This window comes from Chiloscyllium plagiosum, unplaced genomic scaffold (genome assembly GCF_037043375.1).
Source record: "Chiloscyllium plagiosum isolate Xiang-an unplaced genomic scaffold, Cpla_swu_hap1 HiC_scaffold_13, whole genome shotgun sequence".
NCBI classification, from domain to species: domain Eukaryota; kingdom Metazoa; phylum Chordata; class Chondrichthyes; order Orectolobiformes; family Hemiscylliidae; genus Chiloscyllium; species Chiloscyllium plagiosum.
Genome location: NW_028270151.1, coordinates 51,756,743 through 51,782,832, shown reverse-complemented (window position 1 = coordinate 51,782,832; position 26,090 = coordinate 51,756,743). Strand labels below are relative to the sequence as shown.

At 39.9% G+C, this 26,090-nt stretch overlaps 1 protein-coding gene across 1 annotated transcript in view; it reads right to left on the bottom strand.

Annotated features, from left to right (window-relative positions):
* LOC122555930 (spermatogenesis-associated protein 16-like) overlaps nucleotides 1–21,528 on the bottom strand; it is a 122,197-nt gene extending 100,669 nt beyond the window's left edge. The window contains exon 1 of the mRNA XM_043702210.2: nucleotides 20,901–21,528. Within this exon, the coding sequence (XP_043558145.1) occupies nucleotides 20,901–21,518 (618 nt within the window). The 5' untranslated portion in view covers nucleotides 21,519–21,528. The remainder of the gene's footprint in view (nucleotides 1–20,900) is intronic.
* Nucleotides 21,529–26,090: the final 4,562 nt, after the last annotated feature.

Below are 26,090 nucleotides of genomic sequence, written 5' to 3'. Positions count from 1 at the left end.
AACCTGTATTGTTGGCTTTTATTCTGAACCATCTACCAACAGAGGCTACTGCATACAAATCAATAAACCATCAGGAAAAACACATATAATAATGAAGAATGTAAAAGCATACAGACAAATAGCAGAGAATGGAAATAGAGTATAAAGGTACAGCCAAAGAGATAATCCACCACATGTATGATGGGCTGAATGGTCTTTCTCCTGCTAAGTTTCTACCTATCAATGGATCACAAAGCTGCTGCTGTGGTCAGCATATCATCTGTATCTGCTGTGTGCCATAATGCTGTATTTTTTGAATACCATATTGTTACACACTTCAAATACTTGGTACTATTTTTAAAGAGTAAGTAATGTGCAAATGACACAGGGAGTGATTGTATAATCTATCTAATGTCCTCTTCAATTAACCATACGAAATGAGTATTGCTCATTTTCTTGTGGAAAACTATCATGTAATTAATGGACTTTTTATGATTTGTACTGAATGCAAATGTTTCTTAGTTACTTCAAATGGAGGAATTATGAGACTTCAAATGGGTAGAAATGTTAGTTTCCTTTGAATATTCTAACAGCAAAGGACCACAAACCAATGCATATGTATCAATTCATCAGACTGACTTCAATGTTTCAGCATTTCAGCATTTAATTCAGTTGGTACAAGATTTTGATTTTATTGTCACGTCTATCTTACAGTAAGGACAGAATATGAACTATTGCTATAGATTCATTTGTACATTAACAATAGTTTGAAGGAAGTGAAACTTGAATTTTCAAAAGTAAAGAAGCAATATATGTCTGGGTATGCCATTTATCTTGGGCTCTAATTGTTAAACCTAATTTATGTTTACTTTATAATTTGGTGTATTCAAATGAGATTGATTGAGATACTTGGCAGTAACTTGATAAGAGCAACATGGACACCAACATGAGGGGAATTTTTGGATCTAACATCTCAATTATGTCAAAGGAGGGAACTCCAGGCCACAGTCTAACACTGAATTTGATTTACTTTGTAGCTCAATTTAGACAGCTGAACATCGTCCAGCTCCAAAGGCAGATGTTCTAAATCACAAGCTTAAATGAGATTGTACATCAATTTATAAATGCATCAGTCTTCATATGTACACTGACAACACACAGCTTGATTTCACCATCACTTCTCTCAACACGTTCACTATTTCCATTTATTTGATATTCAGTACTGGATGACCATAAATTTTCTCCGAATAGATACTGGGAAGATTGAAGGCATCGTCTGTGCTCCCCTGATATACTCTGTTTGTAGCCATTAATTTTATCACCCTCTGGTCGAATCATTGTTATGACCCCAAAATGACGTCCAACCACAGATAAGTATTATCAATAAGACTGCTCATTTCCACTTCTGTAATATTGCCCAGCTTCATTTTTGCTTCAGCTCATCTGCTGCTGGAATTCTCACTTGTACATTTCTTAACTCTAAATCTGACTGTTCCAACACACTTGTAGGTAAACTTGTAGGTCATCCAAAACCGTGCCGAAATCCTCTTCTATGATCCCTGAACCGATTCACTGAACTGACTGTGAACAGATGGCCATGGAGTGGCAGATGGAGTTTAACCTAGATGAATGTGAGGGACTACATTTTGATAGGGCAAATCAGGGCAGGACTTATACACTTAATGGGAAGGTCCTGGAGAGTGTTGCCGAATAAAGGGACCTTTGAATGCAGCTTCATAGTTCCTTGAAAGGGAGTCGCAGTTGACCGGGTAGTGAATGAGGCATTTGGTGTGCTTGCCTTTATTGGTCAGTGCATTGATACAGGAATTGGGAAGTCATGTTGCAGCTGCACAGGACATTGGTTAGGCCAGGTTAGGATACTGTGTTCAATTTTGGTCTTTTTTTTTTAGGAAGGATGTTGTTAAACTTGAAAGGATTCAGAAAAGATTTACAAGGACGTTGGCGGGTTTAAGATAGATGGGAATGGCTAAATAGGCTGGGGCTATTTTCTCTGGAGTTTAGAGGTTGAGAGGTGAACCTCTAGAGGTTTGTAAGAGGGGCATGGATAAGGTGAATAGTCAAGTATTTTCCTCAGGGTATGGGAGTCCAGATCTAGAGGGCATAGGTTTAAGGTGAGAGGGGAAAGATTTAAAAGGGATTGAAGGGGCAACTTTTTCACAGAGGGTGGTGTGTGTATGGAATGAATTGCCAGAAGAAGTGGAGGAGGCTGGTAAAATTATAACATTTAAAATGCATCTGAAGAGGTATATGAATAGTAAGGGTTTAGAGGGATATGGGCCATATGCCAGCAAATGGGAGTAGATTAATTCAGGATATCTGGTCAGCATGTATCTATTGGACCGAAAAGTCTGTTTCTGTGCTGTACATCATTATAACTCTGTTGTTTCTCCTTATGACAGCAGATATCCTGTTTGGAGAAACTATGAGCAGCTTAGGACAGGGGGCACTATAGGCTTGGTTAGCTCATCTGGTTGCATGGTTGATTTATAATGCAGAATGACACCAAAAGTATGGGTTTAATTTTCAGAAAGGCGAAGGTCACATTGAAGACTCTGCTTTCTTAACCTCACCTCTTGTCTGAGGTATGGCAACACTCAAGTTAAACTCACCAACAATGATCTCGCTATAATGAAAGAGTAATCTATGGTTGTCTGGGACTATGGTAACTTTCATTCATTAAAATCAATTAAAACTACAATTTGGTTTTACGTACATAAGAAGTTTAAACCATTGCAGATAATTTCACTAAATATAGGGCGTCATCCAAAGTGTCCAAACTAATTTAAGCTGTATTTGTAAATTTCATATTTTTGTCTTGTTTCGCAAGATTTGCTGAACACAAGTTACAAACTCTATGCTATCTGTCTTCCGTCAATGCAATTGTTTATATGCTAACTTAAATGATGTAGTAAAGTTCAATCTCCCTTGCTGATAATAAAGCTAAACAGCTGGAGATTAGAGATTAGAATACAGTGGAGGAAAGACTGACTACATGATGCTTTATAAACAAGAAAAATGGTTTGGTGCATGCAAGTTCAGCAAAACCCATACATTATGGTTTGGGAGAGAATCCTTTAGGTTATGTGTCCACCAGTCTGAAAATAGGATCTGGCTAGTTATTGCCTGCAGATAGTCTGGTGTTATTGGAGAGTGAATAAAATGTTTGTCCAAGGCAGGTTTGAACTGTATGTTGTCAATAGGTAATGATCAAAACGAGGAATTCTGATCAATCAAGCTTGGGTACACTGAACCCTAGCTAAGATTGTATATTTACAAACAGTCCAAAGATTGAATCTGAGAACTTAGCCTGCAGAAATTTTGAGGAGAAATACTGGGTCATTGAGATTTTTATTTTGGCATTGCTTTGATACTTCTAAATCAATCATAGAATTGTTACAGCACAGAAAACCATTTGAAATATTATGCCTTTGCTGGCCCTCCTGAAGAACAAATAACAGAATGCTACTCCTTTGCCCTCTCCCCATATCCTTGCTTTTTCTGCATTTCAGATATTTAGAATATTTAGAAAATGTAGAAACAATTATGTCACAGAAGGAGGCCATTATGCACGAGGGCACAAAATAATTTTTTTGTTAAGTTTTCTTGAGAATTTCTCGGCTACATTTTGATTTTCGGGGGCAATTTTATTTCCAGGGACTCATTTTCATTCCAATTTATTCATAAGGTGATGTAGTCATATATGAACATCACCTTCTGTATTTGTGTTGATGTATGGGTTACTTAGGCTCACACAAAAGCAGAATGAGATGAATTTATAAATATCCTCAGTAATGCTCAACTCTTATTAAATGAAAAGTCACAAAACACACTAGAAGTACATGGAAATTCCATCTTCATTTGCGAGGAATTTTTGCCTAAGTGATTTCAAATTTTCTTGGCTCAGCTGCAGATTTCTTGGTCTCCTCTCTATACAACCTGCTTTTCCTCTCATCACTTGTAGTCTCCCTTCCACTAGCTACCGGCTCTCGCTTGCAGCCTCTCTACAGATATATTCTTGTAGTCTCTCCGCCTGTCCCCTATTTCAGTCTACCCCTCTATCCCTACTGCCACTAGTGTCCCCTTTGCCCACATCGCCTTTCAGAATCTTTCCTCCCGCCACTTCCTTCTTTCTTACCCCTCAAATCTTTTGCAGCGTTTCTTTCCTCCACACACCTAGGAACCTGTATTTTCCTAAACCACACAACATATCTTACATCTCCCCATACCCCAGTTCTGACAGACAGAACTCCTGACAGATGGCTCTCAGGCCTCAGCGCTCCCTATCTGAGCGTCCCTCAGAAATGACAAAAGGATCCTGGCTTTGGCATCCACGCTTCTGCCCTCTCCCACTGCTGGCAAAAAAGGCCCCAAGCCTTGACATACTCCTGCCTCAGCATATTTAGCAAAACAGAAAATAAGCCTGATAAATGTATCAGAATTCTTTGGGGAAATAGCATGCAAATAGATAAAGGGGACATATCTGGATTTTCAGAAAATGTTTGATAAGATACCACACTTTAAGCTATTCAGTTAGGAAAGCGGCCATGGTGTTGGAGGTAATATATTAGCATGAATAGAGATTTGGTAACTAATAGAAGACAGAATTGGGATAATGGGCACATTTTCAGATTGGCAAAGTGTAACTAGTGGAAAGCCATAGGGATCGCTGCTGGGGCCACAATTATTTACAATATATATTAATGACTTTGATGAAGAAAGTGAATATACTATAGACCAGATTGGGGACGACATGAACATAGGTGGAAAGGCAAGTGGCGAGGATGGCTTAAAAAGTCTGTAGAGAATAGACACAGGTTAAGTGAGTGGGCAAAAACTTGGCAGATGTATTATAATGTGTGAAAATGTGAAATTATGCATTTTAGTAGGAAGAACAGATTAGAATATCATTCAAATGGAGAAAAACAGCAGAAAGCTATCACACAGAGGGATTTGGGAGTCATCATGCATAAATCACAAAAGGCTAGCATATAAGCTCAGTGGGTGATTGGGAGGCAAATGGAATTTTATGGCCTTTATTTTGAAGTGAATTATGTGCAAAAATAGGCTCTTGCTAAAACTGTGCAAAGAACAAGTCAGATCACAACTGGAATACTGAGAGCGGTTTTGGGTCCCTTATCAAAGGAATGAAAAATTGACACTGGAAGCAGTTAGAGAAGGTTCACTAGGCTGATAACAGGTATGGAGGGACTGTCTTATAAGGAAAGGTTGAGTAGGTTTAGCTTGCGGTCATTAGAGTTTAGAAGAATGATAAGTGACTTTATTGAAACGTAAGATTTTTAGGGATCTTGACAGGTTAGATGCAGAAACGCTGTTGTGCCTCTGGTAGAGTCTAGGAACAAAGCACAGGATTTCTGAGTAAGAGTTCATGCATTTAGGACAGAGATGAGGAGAAATTTCTTCTGAGGGTAGTGAATCTTTAAAAATCCTTTACCGCGGAGAGTTGTAGAGCCATTAAGTATATTCTGGGCAGATTTTTAATCACTAAGAGAATCGAAGGATATGGGAAAAAAGCAGGAAAGTAGAATTGAGGATTACCAGATCAGCCATGATCCAACCAAATGACAGAGTAGACTTGATGGCTGAATGGCCTACTTCTGCTCCTAAGGCTATGGTCTTATGGTACATGAAAACACAAAGGTTATTGATCATTTTGAAAAGCAAAGAGAATTTGGGATTTACAGAAAAAGAATGAACCCTACAAATGCTCAGGTTGTAGTCAATCATTGTATCAGTGTGTTTCAAAGCACGCCACGAACAGTCCCAAATGGTATACTCGAGTATTCAAAACTTAACATGAAATGAAAGTTTTGGAGGAAGAATATGGTGTTATAGATGAAAGAGAGGGTGGTGTATTGGTTACAAGAAGTTCAGGTTAGTGATGAATATGCTTGTGGCAGAGTATTTTCATAGAGTCATAGAGATGTACAGCATGGAAACAGACCCTTCAGTCCAAACCGTCCATGCCGACCAGATATCCCTACCCAATCTAGTCCCACCTGCCAGCACCCAGCCCGTATCCCTCCAAATCCTTCCTATTCATCTACCCATCCAAATGCCTCTTAAATGTTGCAATTTTACCAGCCTCCATCACTTCCTCTGGCAGCTCATTCCATACACATATCACCCTCTGCGTGAAAAAGTTGCCCCGTAGGTCTCTTTTATATCTTTCCCCTCTCAGCCTAAACATATGCCCTTTTGTTCTGGACTCCCCGATCCCAGGGAAAAGACTTTGCCTATTAACCCTATCCAGGCCCCTCATAATTTTGTAAACCTCTATAAGGTCACCCCTCAGCCTCCGAGGCTCCAGGGAAAACAGCCCCAGCCTGTTCAGCCTCTCCCTGTAGCTCAAATCCCCTGGCAACATCCTTGTGAATCTTTTCTGAACCTTTCAAGTTTCACAACATCTTTCCGATAGGAAGGAGGCCAGAATTGCACGCAATATTCCAACAGTGGCCTAACCAATGTCCTGTACAGCTGCAACATGACCTCCCAACTCCTGTACTCAGTACTCTGACCAAGAAAGGAAAGCATACCAAACGCCTTCTTCACTATCCTATCTACCTGCGACTCCACTTTCAAGGAGCTATGAACCTGCACTTCAGGTCTCTTTTGTTCAGCAACACTCCCTAGGACCTTACCATTAAGTGTATAAGTCCTGCTTAGATTTGCTTTCCCAAAATGCAGCACCTCGCATTTATCTGAATTAAACTCCATCTGCCACTTCTCAGCCCATTGGCCCATCTGTTGTAATCTGAGGTAACCCTCTTCGCTGTCCACTACACCTCCAATTTTAGTGTCAACTGCAAACTTAATATTAGACGTTGGAACTGGCTAAAATGCTACCAAAACTCTGAGTAGTAAGGATCAGGACAAAGTTAAGGAATTTGAGAGTTCCATCAATTTCAGATTTGGAGATGATAATACATTAAAATGTTTGAAAGGAGTGGTTATACCTTGTAAAATAGTTGGAATCAATAATTTAATTAGCATGGGTGCTGTGTCCACTAAAACACCTTGATCAATAAGTCAGTCAATGAGGAAGATAGCACAAATGATATGGATGATGGAAAATGACAAAGCTATTGTCTTTTACTAATCTGTAATTTTGCAACTTACACAATTAGGATAGCAATGTGTGTCTTTGAATGAAATATAATCTCTCAACTAAAGAAATTAAAGAAATGTTATTAGCATTAGAATCAGAAATTTAGAGTACAAAATTATGTCAAAATTACATGGGCAAGTTCTCCATCCAATCTCCAAACAGTTAAAAGTTTTAGTGAAGGATGCTGGAATAAGGCATGTGGGGAGTACAATAAATCCAGAGGGGGTTAATGATTGATATGAGATTTGCATGAAATATTGAAGACAGTCATGGCATATACTAAGTCTGCCATTAGGTAGTAGTTACGGATTAATAGGTATGAGATAAAGAAAAATAACATTTTGATTTGTCATTTTGTAGGTTTAGCAACCAGATTTTGTCAGTCAACAATACTATATATTAAAGATAAGAAAATAATTGTGGAATAGATAACAGAATATAGATAGGGACTGAACTTGAATCACAAGCGAACTTGGGCCACTAGCAAACTTTTTCATAGATAATAGGGGTGGAGACTGATAATGATGAATTTAGAGATGTTTGTGTGAAAGTGAATAGGTTTGAACCAAGCAGTAGCAGATGAAATGGTTCACAAAATTTTGGCAGATCAGCAAAACTGTAAATTATCTTCTGTAATACCATGGGCTGTCCATGCTAAGAATTTGTTGCAGATAGCTGGAGGATATAGTCCATATCAGAAAGTTGTTGGTAGGAATCCTACAGTTCCATCAACAATAAATAACTCCAGTTTGGGAATGAGTTACAATAAACTATTTTTTCAGAGCATGTCAATGTACCGCATGCAGGCAGAAAGACTTTCAGTGAAGCCCAAGTATCAAAGATTTCAGCCAGAATTAAGACATCAAGACAGACCATTGGAAACTAGTTTTAATCCAGGAAGTATGGTTTATTGTAAGATAAAGAGGATTGTAAGAGGAGCTCAAATAAAGGAAAGGCCCGGGGAAAATGATTAGTAAAGACAGAAATACAGGAATCACACTGTTCAGGCACACCTTTCAAGATTGCTTGGAATGGATTAGAAATTTACAGGATCTGAAGGCATTATTGAAAATAACGAGGAGCCAGCCACTTCTTATGCCCAAATGTTTCACAGCTACGAAGATCAAATCGACAGCTTGTCCAATGATGGACAGATTGGTTCCGATAGTCAAATAGTTACAAAAGGGAACAGTCAAAGGTAAGTCCTAAGGTCAAATATTTATCAAAAGAGACTAATCAATAGAGAATTGCAACATTATAAGCAAAGCAGGAAAGGCTACTGAAAAATATAAATGCTGGATGAATGTACAGGATGAGGGGCAGGAGGTTAGGTCCCTAGATTGGGATTATGAAATCAAGACAAAATGTAAACTCAAATAGGAAGCGGTGTGGGAGTGAAAATGCCTGGAGAAGAGATACAGACCATCGAAAACAGTCCTATTAAAAGGAGGGGAAACTCAATAAGTGGCAGTCTTCCAAGAGTAGGCAAGGTAGTTTAACTAGGTCAAGGGAAGAGATATAGTACAATAAAGCAAGGCATGTGGCGCAAGGTTTTGAAGAAAACTGGGGAGTCAAGATTTCAGAGTAGATTCAGCAACATCAGGAAAGGTAATTTTGAAAAAGTTCTTCATTAGTAACAAATGCTTGGAATTAAAGACCAATAGATATTAAAGCTGCACTTCTGTTTGTAAATCAGCTCAAGAAAGACGTCTTTCCTCATGCAGCAAAATAGGCACCAAATGCAGTGAAGAAGCTCTGGAAACTATATAATTATGTACATGGCCTAAATGATGCTTCTTGAGTTTGGCACTTCTCAGTAAGGTTTGCCTTCCTAAAACTGCGCTGTCTTTAGTTAAAGTCAGACCCTGCATGTTTATTGAAACCATGACAGGCAACATTCAGACCTTATGATGCACACAGATAATATTGTTGTAGGGTGGTAGCAGCGAATTTAAAAACACTTATAAATGGGCTTATAGCAAAATCAAATTTGAAAGTTAGGCTTTTGAGACTTTTAAATACATTGGATTAGAAATCAGGCAGAATGGATTGAGTCTCACTTTGCATCAGCAATCTTATCTGTAAAATGTTAATTCCATTATTAGTCAAAGTATGGTCTCACAATGATGCAGAGGCTTCCAAAACTGAAATGGAAGAACTCTGAAGTCTACTCAGATGGCAAAATTAGCCAGATGGCAATTTGTTCTTTAGCTTGGGAAGCTAAAATGATTAGAAGAATAGTAAAACATATCCTAGCAGCAGAAATTCTCACGGTCAGAGAGGAGGAAGATATGGTGGCTTTCTTAGTTCAAAAATTGGGAAATCATCTAAAAAGGACTCAGCAGCATTACCCATTGAATGCTGCCTTAATATTAAGTAATTTTTGGGATAACATATACTGAACAAAAGATTGAGGACCAATATTGTAGTTTTAAAGTAAATGTTGGAGTATGGAGAAATTTCCAAATTGAAATGGGCGAATTACAGCAGCCAGCTATCTGGAAGGGGTAAGCTCTAAGAAACTGTTGGATGTACTGGTAAAAGGATGATTGGAAATTTAATTGGCATAAAAGGGAATATAACATGCTGTCATTTTATATATTTTGTTTTGTTGTTTTATTAAATATTGATTTATTTAAAAAGAAAATAATGGGTATCTGTTAACACTTAATATTATCTGAAGGGATATCTGAGACCTAATGGAACAAGAAAATTAGTGATTGATATATTAAGGATTAATTGGGTATGAATTGGCTGTATCAAAATGGGGAGCTAATAATCAGCAGGTGATAAAACTCTCATAATAAAATATGGATTTGGACTCAATTCAAAAACAATTTTCTTCCAGTGTATAACATCTAACAGGTTTGGAGGTTCTGATGGTTGCTATTTTATTTGGATAAGAATGGGGACTTCAAGTTGGATATGCTAACTTACTATGACAGTGTGTTACAGAAAGCAATTCAAGTTGAGTTTTCTAATTCTCTCATGCTATTGATATTGTGCTGGATGACTGGAAACATTGCACCATTCATGAAAAAGACAAGAACGTATAGATTGAGTAATAACTTGGTAGTCAGTTTAAGACAATTGGTGGGAAAATCACTGAATGGTTGAGAGTGACTGCATTATTTAGAAAGGCATGAGTTAACGAAGGTTGGAATGGATTTGCTTGAAGAAAGTCACATCTAACTTAATTCTTTTCAAGTGACAAGGTTTGGAAAGACAGTACATTTTGATTCAGTTCACATGGCTTTTAGCAAAGCTTTTGACACGGATTCATCTGGCAGGCTAATCAGAAAAGTAAGATCCAATGAGATCAGAGGACAAGTAACATGTTGCATTCAAAACTTTCAGTGACAGGAAGCATAATGGTTGACAGGTGTTTTTGTAACTGGAAAACAGTTTCTAGTTGGGTTCTGTAGGGCTCTATACAAAATCTCTTGCTGTTCAAAGTATATTGATGGTTTCTTCTGAAATGTAGAGGACATTGTTAACAACCTGGAAATTGATTTAAAATTTATCAAAATAGTTGATGGTGAGAAAGCAAGCACAATGGGCCAAAGGACCGTTTTTCTGTGTTATTAAAAAAAAACTTTAAAGAAAGCTGTAAACTGCAGGAAAACATGAGTTGGTCATGTTCTAGGACAACTCAATTAGATTACCTACAGTATGGCAACAGGCCCTTTGGCCCAACTAGTCCATACTGACCCTCCAAAGAGTAACCCACCCAGACCCATTCCCCTAACCTATATTTACCCCTGACTAATGCACCTATCACTTTGGGCAATTTAGCATGACCAATTCACCTGACTGGCACATCTTTGGATTGTGGGAGGAAACTGGAGCACCCGGAGGAAACATACGCAGACACGGGAAGAATGTGCAAACTCCACACAGTCGCCGGAGGTGGGAGTTGAACCCGGGTCCCTGGTGCTGCGAGGCAGCAGTGTGCTAACCACTGAACCACCCCAACTCAACCTGATGAAATACTGAAATGCATTTTGGGAATGCAAACAAGCATGGGAATAGATAAGATACTGGGAAGTTGAGAGGAATACAAAAAGCATGGAGTGCGTGACTACAGATCCCAGATAATAGCAAAACAAATAGACAACATGGATGGGAAGATGTATGAACGTTCTCCTTCAGTAGATAAGATAAAATAAAAGGTTACGTTGTGACTGTGTAACAGTGTTGTCTGATAGAATTTAAGTGCTTGTCAACATTGTGGTGATCAAGTCATCATATTTGTGACAATTTTTAAATAATGCAATAAATATTAAAATTCAATCTTTTGAAAATAGATTTGAGGATCCAAAGTGTCAGCAAACAAAAAACACTCACTCCTAGAGCTCAGAGGACAGCCTCAGAAGCTTTTGCAATCTAATTATTCTGTGAAGCAAACCTGCTGTATACATTCTCAAATGATGGTAACAGTGTGTTCCAGTTCACGGGGAAAAAAATTCAAGAATAAACCATCTTTATTTGATCGGAATTGATTTAGGAGGAGATTCTGAGTGGAGCGGGTGATGGGAATTGACATAAAAACATACTGGTTTCTACACTTAATCACATTTTCCTGCTCTTCTTTGTCGGCTTTAATGTACTGTATATACTAGTGTATACGCCGATCTAATGTATATGTCAACCCCTTATTTTTGGCCAAACAAATCTTGTTTTCCATATATCTTGTGTATAAGCTGATCCTACTATGTCTCATTAAATCACATTCATTCATTTATACAGTGACTCTATTCATTGCTCTTGTTTACTATATTGCATCTCTATTCATTCATTCATAACTCTACACTTGGTTTACTACAGCACGGTTTAATTCATTCAGACTGGTACTAAGGCTATCAGAACTTAGCGCACTTTGTTCAATATAATTTTTCAATGTAATCATTTTAATTGTCTTATTATATCTGAATAAAAGTGAGATATATTAGCTACATACCTTTATATCTTTAGTTCTTAACAAATGTGCTGAGATTCATAACATACCAGAGTAAATGGAAGGGGAATGGAAGAATTTGGCGGGAAAGTTCAAGACACTTACACATTCAGAATTTTAAAAATGTTTCATTTTAAGTGTGCCATTATACGAGGCCATGATGATGTTGAATAGTGTAATTTTTGCAGGATTTCAATGAATCTTTGACAGGTTAAATTTTTGTACCGGTTTCTTGCTTTTATCTGGTAATTACCTTTGCCATAATTCATTATGTTTTTCTTCTTTACCCAGGATTAGTTGTGTGATCAAATTGACTTTTGCTAATAATATGGTATTTTGAACTGCAACATGAATTTCAGCCCCTCAAAGCTTGTACCCGTGTATTAGTCAACCTCCTAATTTCATTTTTAAAAAAAGTCTTCAAAATTCGACCTATACACGAGTATACACAGTCGCCTAAACCTGTTGTCCGAAAATTAATATAGTGCATAAATGGGTGACCTAAAACCTTACAAGTTTTTATCTGACCAAGATTGAGCCAGCATGGATTTGGAAAGAGCAATTAATGTTTTATGATGCTGATGAACGTTTTGAACACAAGTGTGGATTGGAGAAAAGAATGGATGTTATTAATATGCATCTCAGAAGGCAAGTCCTTCAAAATAGACCATTAGCTAAAGTTGAAGGCAAATCACGAATCGAATTATCTTTTCTCAGGGGCTCGATTTGAGATTTTCGAGATGGCTACTTTCTGGTTTTCAGGGGCATCTTTTTCATTCTCACCAACTCTGTTACTAAATGATGCAGTAATGTCATTACATTATCATCTGTACTTGTGTTGATGCTTTCAATAGATAAGATAGCATAAATATCAAGGATAATGTGCACAAATATGCTAACAAATGTGTCAGGATACAACTGACATCCAAAGAAGGTTCTTTGTGGTGAAGTAGCAATGTCTTTGTCTCTGAGCCAGGGTTCAGGTTGCATCTGCTCTCGAGGTGTGTTATAACATCTCTGAACAGGTTGTTTAGAAAATATTGACTGACTTCCAAAGATTCAACCGTATAACCAGGAGAAGGGACACAAATTAATTCTGTCGTGTGAAGCTAGCCAACAGATGGCAATGGTTTAATCCACATGCACTTCACATTTTATTGATTTATTTTCCAAGGTCTTCTCTTATGATCAGTCTTGTTTTATTAAGATAGATTGGAACCCCTCAACAGAAAAGACCCCTAATTACATTGAAGAGATTTGTAGAGATGATTAACTCACTAATCATATCCTCCCAATGCCATACTTTATGTAAAATGGACATTAAAATTTGTACACAAATACAGGAAAAGACATATTGGCTGTCCAAAATATCCTTAAAGCATTTCGCCAGCCGGACAGTACAGATGAAGCTATATCCAGTTACTACAGATAGGTTTAACAGAAACAATTTTGAATTTAAAATTGAATTTCTCCTCCAAACCAAGAGCACAGCAGAGCTATACATAAGAAATTTGTTCCAGTCTGTGCAAATTTATACATGGTAAAGTAAAAGATGACTGTATCTTCAAAAGTATTCCAGGCTCCAAACATGTTACGACTTATGATTTGGATAATATACAGGGTATTTGGAGTCACAAAGCAGCAAAATTAGAAGCGTTTATCAATATCTTCAATAATTAGCACCTTTCCATTAAAGACAGAATACACAACAAAAGGTTAATTTCTTAGACACTACAGCAATTGTCTTATTCATTCATGGAACATGGAAATCCACAATGCAATTAAAAGCGGACTTCCAGGATTTTGACCCTGGAACAGTAACTTATCTTCAAGTCAGAATGGTGGTGTTCCCAAGTATCTGCTGCCCTTGTCCTTCTCAATGGAAGTGGTTGTGGGCTTGACAGGTGTTGTCTAAGGATCTTTGGTGAATTTCTGCAGTGCATCTTAATAGATAGCACATAATAGGATTGAGAGTGAAGGGAGTGGATGCTGTGGATGTGGAATGATCAGGCAAGCTGCTTGGTCATGGATGTTGTCAAATTTCTCGAGTGTTGGTGTGTTTCATCCATCCAGGTAAGTGAGGAGTATTCCATCACACTCTTGAATTGTGTCTTGTAGACAGTGGACAGGCTTTGGGGAGTTGGGAGATGAGTTACAGTCGGTTTTGCTATATTGTGCTTTTCTTCAATGCAAATTTGCTATAATGCAACTGACAAATTTAGACCATTATTTGTAGAACATGAATTTTCCTTACCTGTATTGGCTATAATGTAATTTTGGTACCATTGGTTTAATTGGTGCTGCTCTTCCACGATTTTCTAATAGTGTGGGATCATACAGGAACGGAACTATTGCATTATGGCAGAACAGACTGTATTTGCCGCAGTATTCCTTGCCTTTGATCTGCTCTTCTAGCCATTGTAATTATATGGTGAGTCCAGTTCAGTTCAGTTCCTGGTCAATGGTAATCCCAAGGATGTTGATAGTGGGGGGATTGAGGATAAAACAGTTAAATGTCAAGGGGTGATGGTTAATGAAGTAAGTCCACAGAGGCTGGTATCCCATCACCAGGTCACCCTTTATTTAGACATGAAAAGTCCTTGACAGTGATCCAGCTCCATGAGGGTCCTCTTTCTGAGTGAGCAGAATGTCTGACACTCATGTTCTTTTTTTTCCTTTCTTTCCCTGTGCAGGTGTGAGACACAGTGAAAGACACAAGGTGCACAAATTTTTATTCAGTTTCCACCACCAGGAAAAAAGGACATACCCGAGTGGTCAGTGACAAGCGATCCCCTCCACATCAAAGGGCAATGCTGTGTGATCAAACAGTGAAAGGGAGGGCAGGGATTAAATCAAAATCGAGTTGGAGGAGGAAATAATGCACTGCACTGCACTGCACTCCACTCCCTGTGGTGCCCACCTCTCCCTGAACAACTCCAGGGTGTTGGTGGTCACCGCGTGCTCCTTCTCCAGAGACACCTGGGCTCTAACGTAGCCGCGGAAGAGGGGAAGACAGTCGGCCCTAATGACCCCCTCCACGGCCCGCTGCCTGGACCTGTTTATGGCCAGTTCAGCCAAGCCCAGGAGCAGACCCACGAGTTAAAACCAATACCAATTCATGCCGTGACAGTGGCGTACCTGCCAGCAGGAGGCAGCTTAATGCTACTTGGCCTCACGGACGGTGTTCCAACTTATAATTACATGCACACAGTGTGACAGTCCACCATTGAATCTGGCCTGAAGTTATGGGCGGCATTGCCTTGTCCTCTTTAATAGACCTTGCAAGGGTTTGTGATTGGTTGTTATTTCAAACTTATGTCCGTAAAGTTATTGGTGACTCCAAATATGATCACTAAATCTTCTTTCCACACCTGGGCGTATTTACATTCTGCATTAGCCAAAGTCCTGGATGCACATGCTATTGGGTATTCTTCTCCATTGGGCCACTTATAAGCGAATACTAACCCGACGCTGAACTAGGAGACATCACATGTCAATACTCAATCTCATTTGAGATCAATACTTAGAAGATGATAGCTGGCTCTTCACCTTCCTAAAAGCTGTGGTTTGGCTATGTGACCATTTCTAAGGATGACCCTTTTTAAGAGTTGTTGCAAAGGTGCCAGGATGAAGGCCAGGTTATGTATGAACCTTTAGTAATACTTCACTAGCCCAATGAAAGACCTAAGCTCCAGTACACCTGATCACAAGTGAAATCTGGTATTGATGTGCAATGCCTCCCGATTCAACATTGCATTAGTATTAGCTTATAGTTACACATTTGATCACCTTCACTTTACCTTGCAACCCAATCTCATCGACTCTATAGCCCAAGGTCACTTGGGTGCCTGGAACACCCATTTTCCCCTATGAAGGCCTGGGAGAAATGTCTCAGGACTGTGTCCAAGTTCTCTAAGTGCTCTTTACTCATCCTCCCTGTTATTAGAATGTCATCTAGATAAATGGTGACCTGGGGTAGACCCTGTAAAATGTTCTCCATGGTCCACTGAAAAATTGCACAGGCTGGCAATACTATATACTCTTTGGGTATTAGTTATAGCATATCTCTGGGAATACTCATCTAACCGCAACTGAAAGTACGCATGGCTCAATTCGAGCTTCATGAAGGACACCCTCCAGCAGTTTTGTGTATAAATCCTCAATGTGAGGGATTGGATATTTATCAAACTGCAAAAAGCAATTACTGTTTGTTTAAAATCCCCACAAAGGCAAACCAATCTATCCAACTTCACAGTCGATTCGACTGGTGGTTGCCCATTCTGCAAACTAGGCTGGTTTGACTATTCCTTCGCTTTCAAGCCCAATTTCTGCTTCTACTTTTACCCTTAAGGCAAATGGCACTGGGTGGGTATTACAGAATTGTGGAATTGCTTCCTGGTTCATATGCAAGGTTGCTCTGGCTCATTTGATAGCCCCTAGACTTCCCTGAAAAGTGTTTGGGTATTTAATTAGGACTTCACCCAGGCAGCCAGTTTCCAATCCAAAAATGTTGAGCCAATCTAGGTGAATCTTTCTCACCCCATTCAAGCTTGGGCCCGAGCATTTTACTACAATCACTCTGCCAAGGAGATGCAAGTTCTGGGCCTCTTCCACCACCAAGCCTTAGCCACCCGACGCCTGGAGGAAGAACGCCTCATCTTCCGCCTTGGAAGCCTTGAACCACATGGGATCAGTGCAGATTTCACCAGCTTCATTTCGCATCTGTCCCACCTTATCCCAGATCCAACCTTCCAACTCGGAACCGTCCACTTGACCTGTCCATCTTCCTTCCCACATATCCGATCCACCCCTATCTTCATCTATCTATCGCATTCCCAGCTACCTTCCCCCCCAGCGCCACCCCCTCTCCTATTTATTGGACCCCTTGGGCCACCCCCTCATTCCTGATGAAGAGCTTATGCTCAAAATGTTGACTCTCCTGTTCCTCGGATGCTGTCTGACCGGCTGTGCTTTTCCAACACCACATTCTTTAACTCTTCCCCAAGCTGAGTCAGACTGGCTAGGTTATCTACTTCCATCGGAATACACTGCAATGCATACTCTCCACTTTTCATATTTTCCAATGATAAAGCCAGTTGCAGACCCTGTTTGAAGTCCAGTTTTGGCTTCAGCTAATAGACACTTTTGCATGGTTACATCATTAATTCCACACACCAAAATGGTTTCTCAGCATCCTATTAAGGGTTAAACCAAAGTCACATGCCTTGGCCAGTCATCTTAACCTAGTCAAAAATACTGACAGGGAATCCCATGGTTCTTGGTAATATTCCTTAACTAAATCTATCAACTCTTGAAAGGTTTCAGTATCTGGTGCCTCAGAGAAAGTTAGGCTCCTAATATCTGAAAAAGCTGTGGGTCCACAGGCTGTCAGGAGAACTACGTGTTGCTTTTCATCTGCCTCAATGTTTTTTGCTCAGAAAAGAGAAGACATTATTTCCACATACTGGGCCCAGTCTTCAAAAGCACACCTGAACAAGACAAGTGTCCCAACTAACAATATGGTGCTAGAATTGCTGACCCCAATTCAAAGATGACTGTTGCAAGTGAATTTCATCGAATGGGTGTCGCCCATTCTCTTTTGGATGAATTAGTACTTCTCCATGCTGCAGCATGCTTTTCTCTCGTTTTCCCTGCATAACTCTACTCGGGCCAGTATCCCGTCACCAAGGCACCCTTTATTATATGTGGAGAGTCTTGATACTGATCCAGCTGCCTCAGAGACAGCTCTCAAAAGTGAGCATGCTGTGTGACACTTCTGTTCTCATCTGTCAGCTATAGCATCATTATTGGACCAGATTATCAGCCCCAATCACAGAACTCATTCTATGAAATGCACCTGGCTGACATGGTTATAATCATTGCAGTTACATTGTTACTTAGTTAGATGGTCATTTCCTGGCATTTGTGCGGCAGGAATGTTACTTGCCACTTTTCAGCCCAGGAGTGGATATTGCCCATGTCTTGTTGCAGTTGAATATGGACGGCATAGAACCTATTAATATTGTGACTATGATGTCATAACAGCTTGGGGAGCTAAGATGTCCATTGAAAACATTCTCAATTTAAAAAAATCTGGATTGTAAGCTTCCTATTTCTTGGGCGGCACAGCGCCTCAGTGGTTAGCACTGCTGCCTCAGAGCACCAGGGACCCGGGTTCAATTCCAGCCTTGGACAAGTATCTGTGGAGTTTGCACATTCTCCCTGTACCTGCTTGGGTTTCCTTTGGGTGTTCCGGTTTTCCTCCCACAATCCAAAGACGTGCTGGTTAGGTGGATTGGTCATGCTAAATTACCCATAGTGTTCAGGGATGTGTAGGTTGGGTGCATTAGTCAGGGGTAAATATAGGATAATGGGGTAGGGAAATGGGTCTGGGTGGATTACTCTGCAAAGGGTCGACAGGCTGGTTTCTACACTGGATGGATTCTATGATTCTAAAACTCCAAACCTTGATGCAAAGATTACAGAGGTCTTGAGTGAACTAAATTGAAATGATCAACGGAATACAGAGGAAGGATTACTTGAAAGTTGGGCTGCAAATGACATAGTTAAGGTACTGAAGAGTCATGTTAAGACCAAACCGTAAAAGGTAAGGTAAAGGTGATGAAAAACAGCAAAATAGAACTTTGTGCAGCATCTATGATAATTGGAACAATTAAGAGAGAACTTTGAACAAGCTAATCAGAGGAAAGTCCTATCTTGGCTTAGTATTAGCAGATAATAGATATGGCTAATAGGGAAATACACCAAGAGTATCAAGTTGTCAGCTCCAACAGCTGACCAGAATCTGGTTTAGAAATAATTGTGGAGTAACCTTGGGTAAAGCCCTGGGAATGATATGGGGCTCCCAGAAGCTTAATATGCATGAAGGAAAATTATGCTAATTTTACTTAAACATTTGACCAGCTTGCAGTGAAAGGAAGAAGTAAAACCAAATGCTAACTGGGCAGATGGCTGGTGCTAATTGTCATAAGACTTCTGTGATTGCAAAAAGGGATAAAGGAGACTGACAAGAAGAACATTGGAAGCAGGTGTCTCCTGTTTACATGAGCCTTGGAATGACAGACTTATGATGGTCTTGGGCAAGGGTATATAAGCAAAGATTCTGGAAAGTTGGCAGAAAACATTAAAAGAAAACAGGACATTGGAGACATCAGGAATGACAAATTGAGGCCCACCATCGTCACCTAGTCTGAGGAAGGACATTTTTACTATTGATGGAGTCGAGCAAAAATTCACTAGACCGATTCCCAGAAAGGCAGGATTGACATATGAAGAAAAACTGCATTGACCAGGCTTGTACTTACTGTAATTTAGAAGAATGAGGGGTGATCTCATAAAAGCATATAAAATCCTGATGGGACTGGCCAGCCTAGATCCGAGAAGAATGTTCCTGATGTTGGGAAAGTCCAGAATTAGGGGTCACAGTCATTCAGGACTGAGATGAGGAAGAATTCCACACTCAGAGTTGTGAACCTGTGGAATTCTATACCACAGCAAGCTGTTGGAGTCAGTTTGTGAGATAAATTCAAGAGGAGCTCGAAGCAGCCCTTGCTGCTAAAGGGATCAAGGAGTTTGGAGAGAAAGCAGGAATAGGATACTGAAATTGCATGATCAGCCATGATCATATTAAATGGTGGTGCAGGTTCGAAGGGCTTAATGGCCTACTCCTGCAATTATTTTCCAAGTTTCTGTGAAGAGGAGATCCTGAGTTTGGAACTCAAAAGAAGATTATGAATTGTGGAGGTGAGCCTGGAAACGAAATGGATGTGGGAGGTTAAACCAAATATTATCTCATAGATCAGCTGTATGTGAAGCCTTCAGTAATAGTTTCCTCCTGAAAGGAGCAGGGATATCTTGCTGCATTTCCAAACGATCTTGGTGAGATTACGATAATGTGTGCTGTTTCGGTCTCCTTATCAGAGGAAGGATGATCTGGCCATGGAGGGAGTAAAACTAAGGCTTATCAGATTGATTCCTGGGAGAGCAGAACTGACTTATGAAGAGCGAGAGAGAGAGAGCGTGAGAGAGAGAGAGAGAGAGAGCGCTAGAGAGAGAGAGAGAGAGAGAGCGCGAGAGAGAGAGAGAGAGAGAGAGAGAGCGCGAGAGAGAGAGAGCGAGAGAGCGCGAGAGAGAGAGCGAGAGAGCGAGCGAGAGCGCGAGAGAGAGACTGGATTGGTTAAGGCTTTATTCACTGGAGTTTAGAAAGATAAGGTTGAGTCTCAAAGATCTGATGAAATCCTAACAGGACTAGACAGAGTACATAAGGGAAGGATGTTCTTGACAATCACGTAGTCCAGAACTGATGTCACAGTCCAAGGATAGGAGGTGGGCTATTTAAATCTGAGATGAGGAGAAATTTCTTCACTCAGATAGTGGTGAGCCTGTGAAATTCCCTGCCACAATAAATTGCTGAGGCCAAAACATTGAACATTCAAGAAGGAGGTAGACTTAGTTCTCGGAACTAAAAGAATCAGTGGGATTGGGGAGAAGACAGGAACAGGATACTGAGCAGGATGATCTGCCATGATCAAATTGAATATTGGAGGATGCTTGAAGAGCCAAAGGGCCACTCCTCTCCTATTTTCTATATATTGAATTTTATTGCCTCCATCTCAAACTTAACTGTAAATTGAACTAAATTTAACAATGCTATTGTGCTAATTCTTCTACTTCTAAGTGTTATTTCACATTTGGAATGAGCTCTCTAAATGCCTGATTGCATTCTAACCAACCATTGGCATTGTAACAGGAGAAAATAAAGTTAATTTAAGCCTAGTGATGAAGTATGGTAGGTACCTCCAATGCAGTTCTGAATCGCCCTGCTGCAACTGAGTACTTCTTCTGGTGGTAGTAAAAACTTGCATCCTTTAAAGCTTTAGCAAGCCATTTATCCATTTGGGGGGCCAAATTCAATGCACAGGAAGTCATAGATTCTCCTGATTTGCTGGCTTCATCCACTGATAGAGTACTTTTGTAATCTTGGGATTCTATAAATTCATACATTATTTGTTGTTCATCAACATATACCAATTTTGTTTCAACATCCATTACACTTTTTAAGGGCACACGAGTGAGAGATTGAATTACTGGTGGATCTTGATGCTCTACTGTTTTCAATTCCTTTTTGTTGGCACATTTTTCTTCATTCTCTAGTTTTCTTTTTATCCCTAAGCTGTCTAATGTACTCTTTCTCTTCAGCTTGACCTTCCTTGTATGTGTCATTCTTTGGCTTAGATAGGATTCTGGTGTTCTGCTACATATTTTGTCATTCCCATCAGGAGGTCTAGGATGATCAGCTGCATCATCCGACGTACTACCTTGAGATATATTGAAAGTATTTACTTCTTTTTCAATTTTAATGTTGACAGTCACATTCTGTTTTCCATCTGATTTTTTCATAATTGTCGAAGCCATATTCAAACATTGATATCTAAATGAAGGTTACAGAATATGAATGATTAGAATTTGCTTTGTAATGCATATAACTTTTATCACATCATAGTATGCCTCTAAGATTTTGGTCCATTTATAATGTATTGATTCTGAATGTTGCAATGGCAACTTTTATTTTTCAAGGCCCCTTTACGACAAAAAAAATCAAAGCCACTTTATATTAGCAGAAGGAAAAAGGACACAATGGGTCAAAGATATGGTCTTAAAGACAGGTCATATATGGAAATGGGGATGTGGAAGGGGCCATGGAGGAAATCTCAAAACCAGTGAGAGCCAGTGACATTGGAGAACAGAGGAGTCTTCCACAAAAGACCAAAGTCAATTAAATGGAGAGTTTGTGGTTGTGTGCAAACAAGCTGTTGAAGTTACAGGGGGTATGGCATGGATAATATGATAAATATAAACATGAGTTTCAATGGTCAGTGATGGCCCAATGGTGGACAGATTTGTTCTTTTTACTGGGAAAAAAAAGGCCAGTCAAATGCCGAATAATTCAAGGTAAAATAAAGGAATATCCGAGAAAATTGTATCAGAATGTTTTCCAAATAGTTACCTTTTAGAATCTATCACAATCTGTAAGCTGACTGTTCCAATATGGATGTGATTCAAAAGGTGCATAACAGTAAAATGTTAACTGCTGTAGACTGCAACCATACAACACAGGGAAGTTCAGAATGTTGTAATAATGCAGAGGGGAAAATAGATCATCCTTTTGCTTTAGTGCTTATATACATTTAAGCAGCAAATATTTCAAATTTTGAAGTGTTTCAGCACCTAGTGCAACTTAGTGAAAAGTTTAAATGATAAAATTAAATTATCTTTAAATAAGTATACATGGAGATATGGTAGATTGTGTATCTGCAGTAGATTTCTTCACCTCAAATCAATCTACATGAGTAAATGAGGGCAGCGCAACTTGGAAATAGTTCAACACACAAGAAAGAGGGAGTAATACCTGGACAGTTTGCTCCAGATCCTGATCACACATTGTAGAGGGACTGCACAGTCAGACTGGGACTGCTGTGACTGCTATTGTACAAAGTAAAGAAATGATGAGCTATACGAGATAGAGAACACGGAGCCACAAAAACAGATCCTATCTAATAGGCAGAATATACTTGTTGCCTTGGAGTATGACAATAAAGATTCTTGGGCAGACAGCCAAAATGCTTTATATCTTGGAGCTCAAGATCATTCACAGAGAAGGAAGGGAAGTGTAGTGTAATGTGGCTGTTGCACCCAATTCAATAATTAGGGAAATACATAGCATCCTTTGAAAGTAGGATCCAGAGGCCCACATGGTACCATCTCTAATCAGCTTGCAAGCATATTGCACAGAAAGCAAAAGGATCCATTTTTGTGCTCCATGCTAAGAGGTAAAAAAAACGGATAGAATACACAAGGGTTTGGGTCAAAATCCTGGAGTACCCTATCTAACAACAATTTGGTTCTACCTATAGCACATGCACTGGTTCAAGGAGGCAGCTCACTAACATCTTTTCAAGGAACGCAATGGCCTCGGATTTATCACTACACTGTTAGTCCAGAAACTCAGCTAATGTTCTGGGGACCAGGGTTTGAATTCCATCATGTCAGACAGTGGAATGTGACTTCTATACTAAAAATCAAAAATTGGGAATTAAGAATATACCGATGAAACCTTTGTCGATTGTGGGCAAAAACCCATCAGGCTCAAGCAGGGACATATATCATCCTAACCTGGTAGACCTACACTTGACTTTAGAGCCACAGCAATATGGTTGACTCGGATTTGCCCTCTGAAATGGCCTAGCAAGCCACTCAAATGTATCAATCTCTATGAAGTCTCAACAAAAAAATGAAGACCACCTGGCATCGACCCAGGCACCGAAAAAGACGAACGCGGAAACAGCCCGGTCAATCCTGCAAAGTCCTCCTTACTAATATCTGGGAGCCAGTGCCAAAACTGGAGATTAATAACTGACTAGTCAGGCTATAGCCTGACATAATCATACTCACTGAATCATACCTTGCAGACCATGTCCCCGGTACCATAATCACCATCTCTGGCTATGTTCTGTCCAACCAGCAGGACAGACCCAGCAGAGACAGTGGCACAGTGATATACAGTCAAGAGGGAGCTACCCTGAGAGTCCTCATGGCTTCTGGTTAAACGTGGACAAGGAAGGTTCCTGCTGGTTTGAACATACCATTTGCCCTCTTCTTGATATTCTACATCAGTAGAACAATGACACCCTTTGAGATGGAGGCAGTAAAATTCAATATAGAAAATAGGAGAGAAGTGGCCATTTGGCTCTTCAAGCATCCTCCAATATTCAATTTGATCATGGCAGAACATCGTTCTCCATATTGAACACTTGGAGGGAGTACTGAGGGCAGCAAGAGCGCAAAACATACACTGGGTGGGGGATTTCAGTGTCCTCCACAAGGAATGGCTCGGCACTGGTTGGTTGGGTCCCAAAAGGACATAATTGCTACACTGGGTCTGTGGCAGATGTTGAGAGAATCAAAAGGAAGGAAAATGTGCTTACCTCATCCTTACTAATCTGCTGGCTGCAGATGCATCTGTCCATGTTAGTATTGGTGAGAGTGACCACCACATAGTCCTTGTCGAGATGAAGTCCCACCTTCACATTAAGATTGCCCTTCATTATGTTGTTTTGCACACTCACTCTGCTAACTGACAGACTTCAAACTCATCTATCAACTCAAGACTGGGCATCCATGAAGTGCTATGGGCCATGAACAGCATCAGAATTATACTCCAGTACAAACTGCAACCTCATGGTCCCCCTCAATCACTACCATCAAGACAAAGGATTAATCTTGGTTCACTGGAAAGTGTAGAAGAATACATCAGGGACAACATCAGGTGTACCTAAAAATAAGGTGTGAACATGTCCAAAGAGGATGACTTGCATGCCAAACAGCATAAGCAGTAATTGATGGACAGAGTTAAGCTCCTACAATCAATGGATCAGTTCTAAGATCGGCAATCCTGCCACCCCCAATCGTGAATGGTGGTGAACAATTAAAGAACTCACTGGAAGAGGAGACTACAAAAATCCATCTCTGTCTCCTCCCAGTGGTCCCTAGCATCACAGAGATCAGTCTTTAGCCAATTCGATTAATTCGCGTTATTTCAAGGAACGATTGCAAGCCCTAGATCATGCAAAGGCTATGGGCCTTGAGAACATTCCGGAAATAGTACTGAAGACGTGTGCTCCAGAACTGACGTACCCCTAGCCAATTTATTCCAGTAAAGATACACAAGTGACATCTATCTAAAAATGTAGAAAATACCCAGGTATGTCTTGTACAAAAAAGGACAAATCCAAACAGGCCAATTACCACTCTATCAAGGTCATCAGCAAAGTAATGGAAGGTGTCATCAACAGAGCTATCAAGCAGTACTGGCTCAGCAATAACTTGGTCAGTGATACCCAGTTTGGGCTCTGCCAAGGCCACTCAGTCCCTGATGTCATCATAGTTTTGGTTCGAACAAAAGAACCGAATTCCAGAAGGGAGATGGGAAGTGACAGCCATTTATATCAAAGCTATATTGAACCAAGTGTGGCATCAAGGAGTCTTAGCAAAATTGGAATCAACAAGTATCAGAGGGCAAACTCTCCATTGGTTGGAGTCATATCTGGCATATAGAAAGATGTTTAAGGTTTGTATAAACACTTGTAGCTCGAGTGCTGGTTGCTGTAATTATGGGTATGTTCACCATGCTCGGAAATTGTATTACAAATGTTTTGTCCCCTGTCTAGGTGACATCTTCAGTGCTTTGAAGCCTTCTGTGATGTATTGCTGTACTGTGTCTTCTGGAATGCATTTGGTTCCGTGGTTGATGATTCCAATAATTCGTTGTTGTGGCTGATATATTGGTTCTAGGTCTATGTATTTGTTGATAGAGTCTGTGGCTGAATGCCATGCTTCTAGAAATTCTCTGGTTGTTCTCTGTTTAGCTTGTCCGATGATCATTGTGCTGTCCCAGTCGAATTTGTGGTCCTTGTCATCGGTGTGCATGGCTACTCAAGACAGCTGGTTCAGGCGCATAATCGCTAGCTGGTGCTTGTGTATGCGGATTGCTAGTTGTCTGCCCTTTTGTCCTAAAAACTGTTTTGTGGAGTCTTTGCATGGAATCTTGTAAATTATGTTAGCCTAGCACGTGATGGATATAGAGACTTTTGTTCTGGTGAGTTGTGGTGAGCTTACCTTAACCCTGAAATGTACTTGGATGAACACTTGAGGTATAATGACATTCAAGGCTACAGGTCTTGTCGAGTGAAGTGAGACTTGTGTGGATAGTAGTATATTTTTGGCAGTACAGATTTGATAGGTCAAAGGGCTTCTTTTTTACTTTGAGTATGATTCTAACAAAAAAAATCAGAACTACAAAAATGGGAGAATGAATTAACAGAAGCAAAACGACAAGAACAAAGAAATTAATGGCAGGGGAAAAAATGTTTCCATGCCAGCGTTTTAAAAGAAACAGATGAGAATTTTGCGGATGCCTTTATTACAATC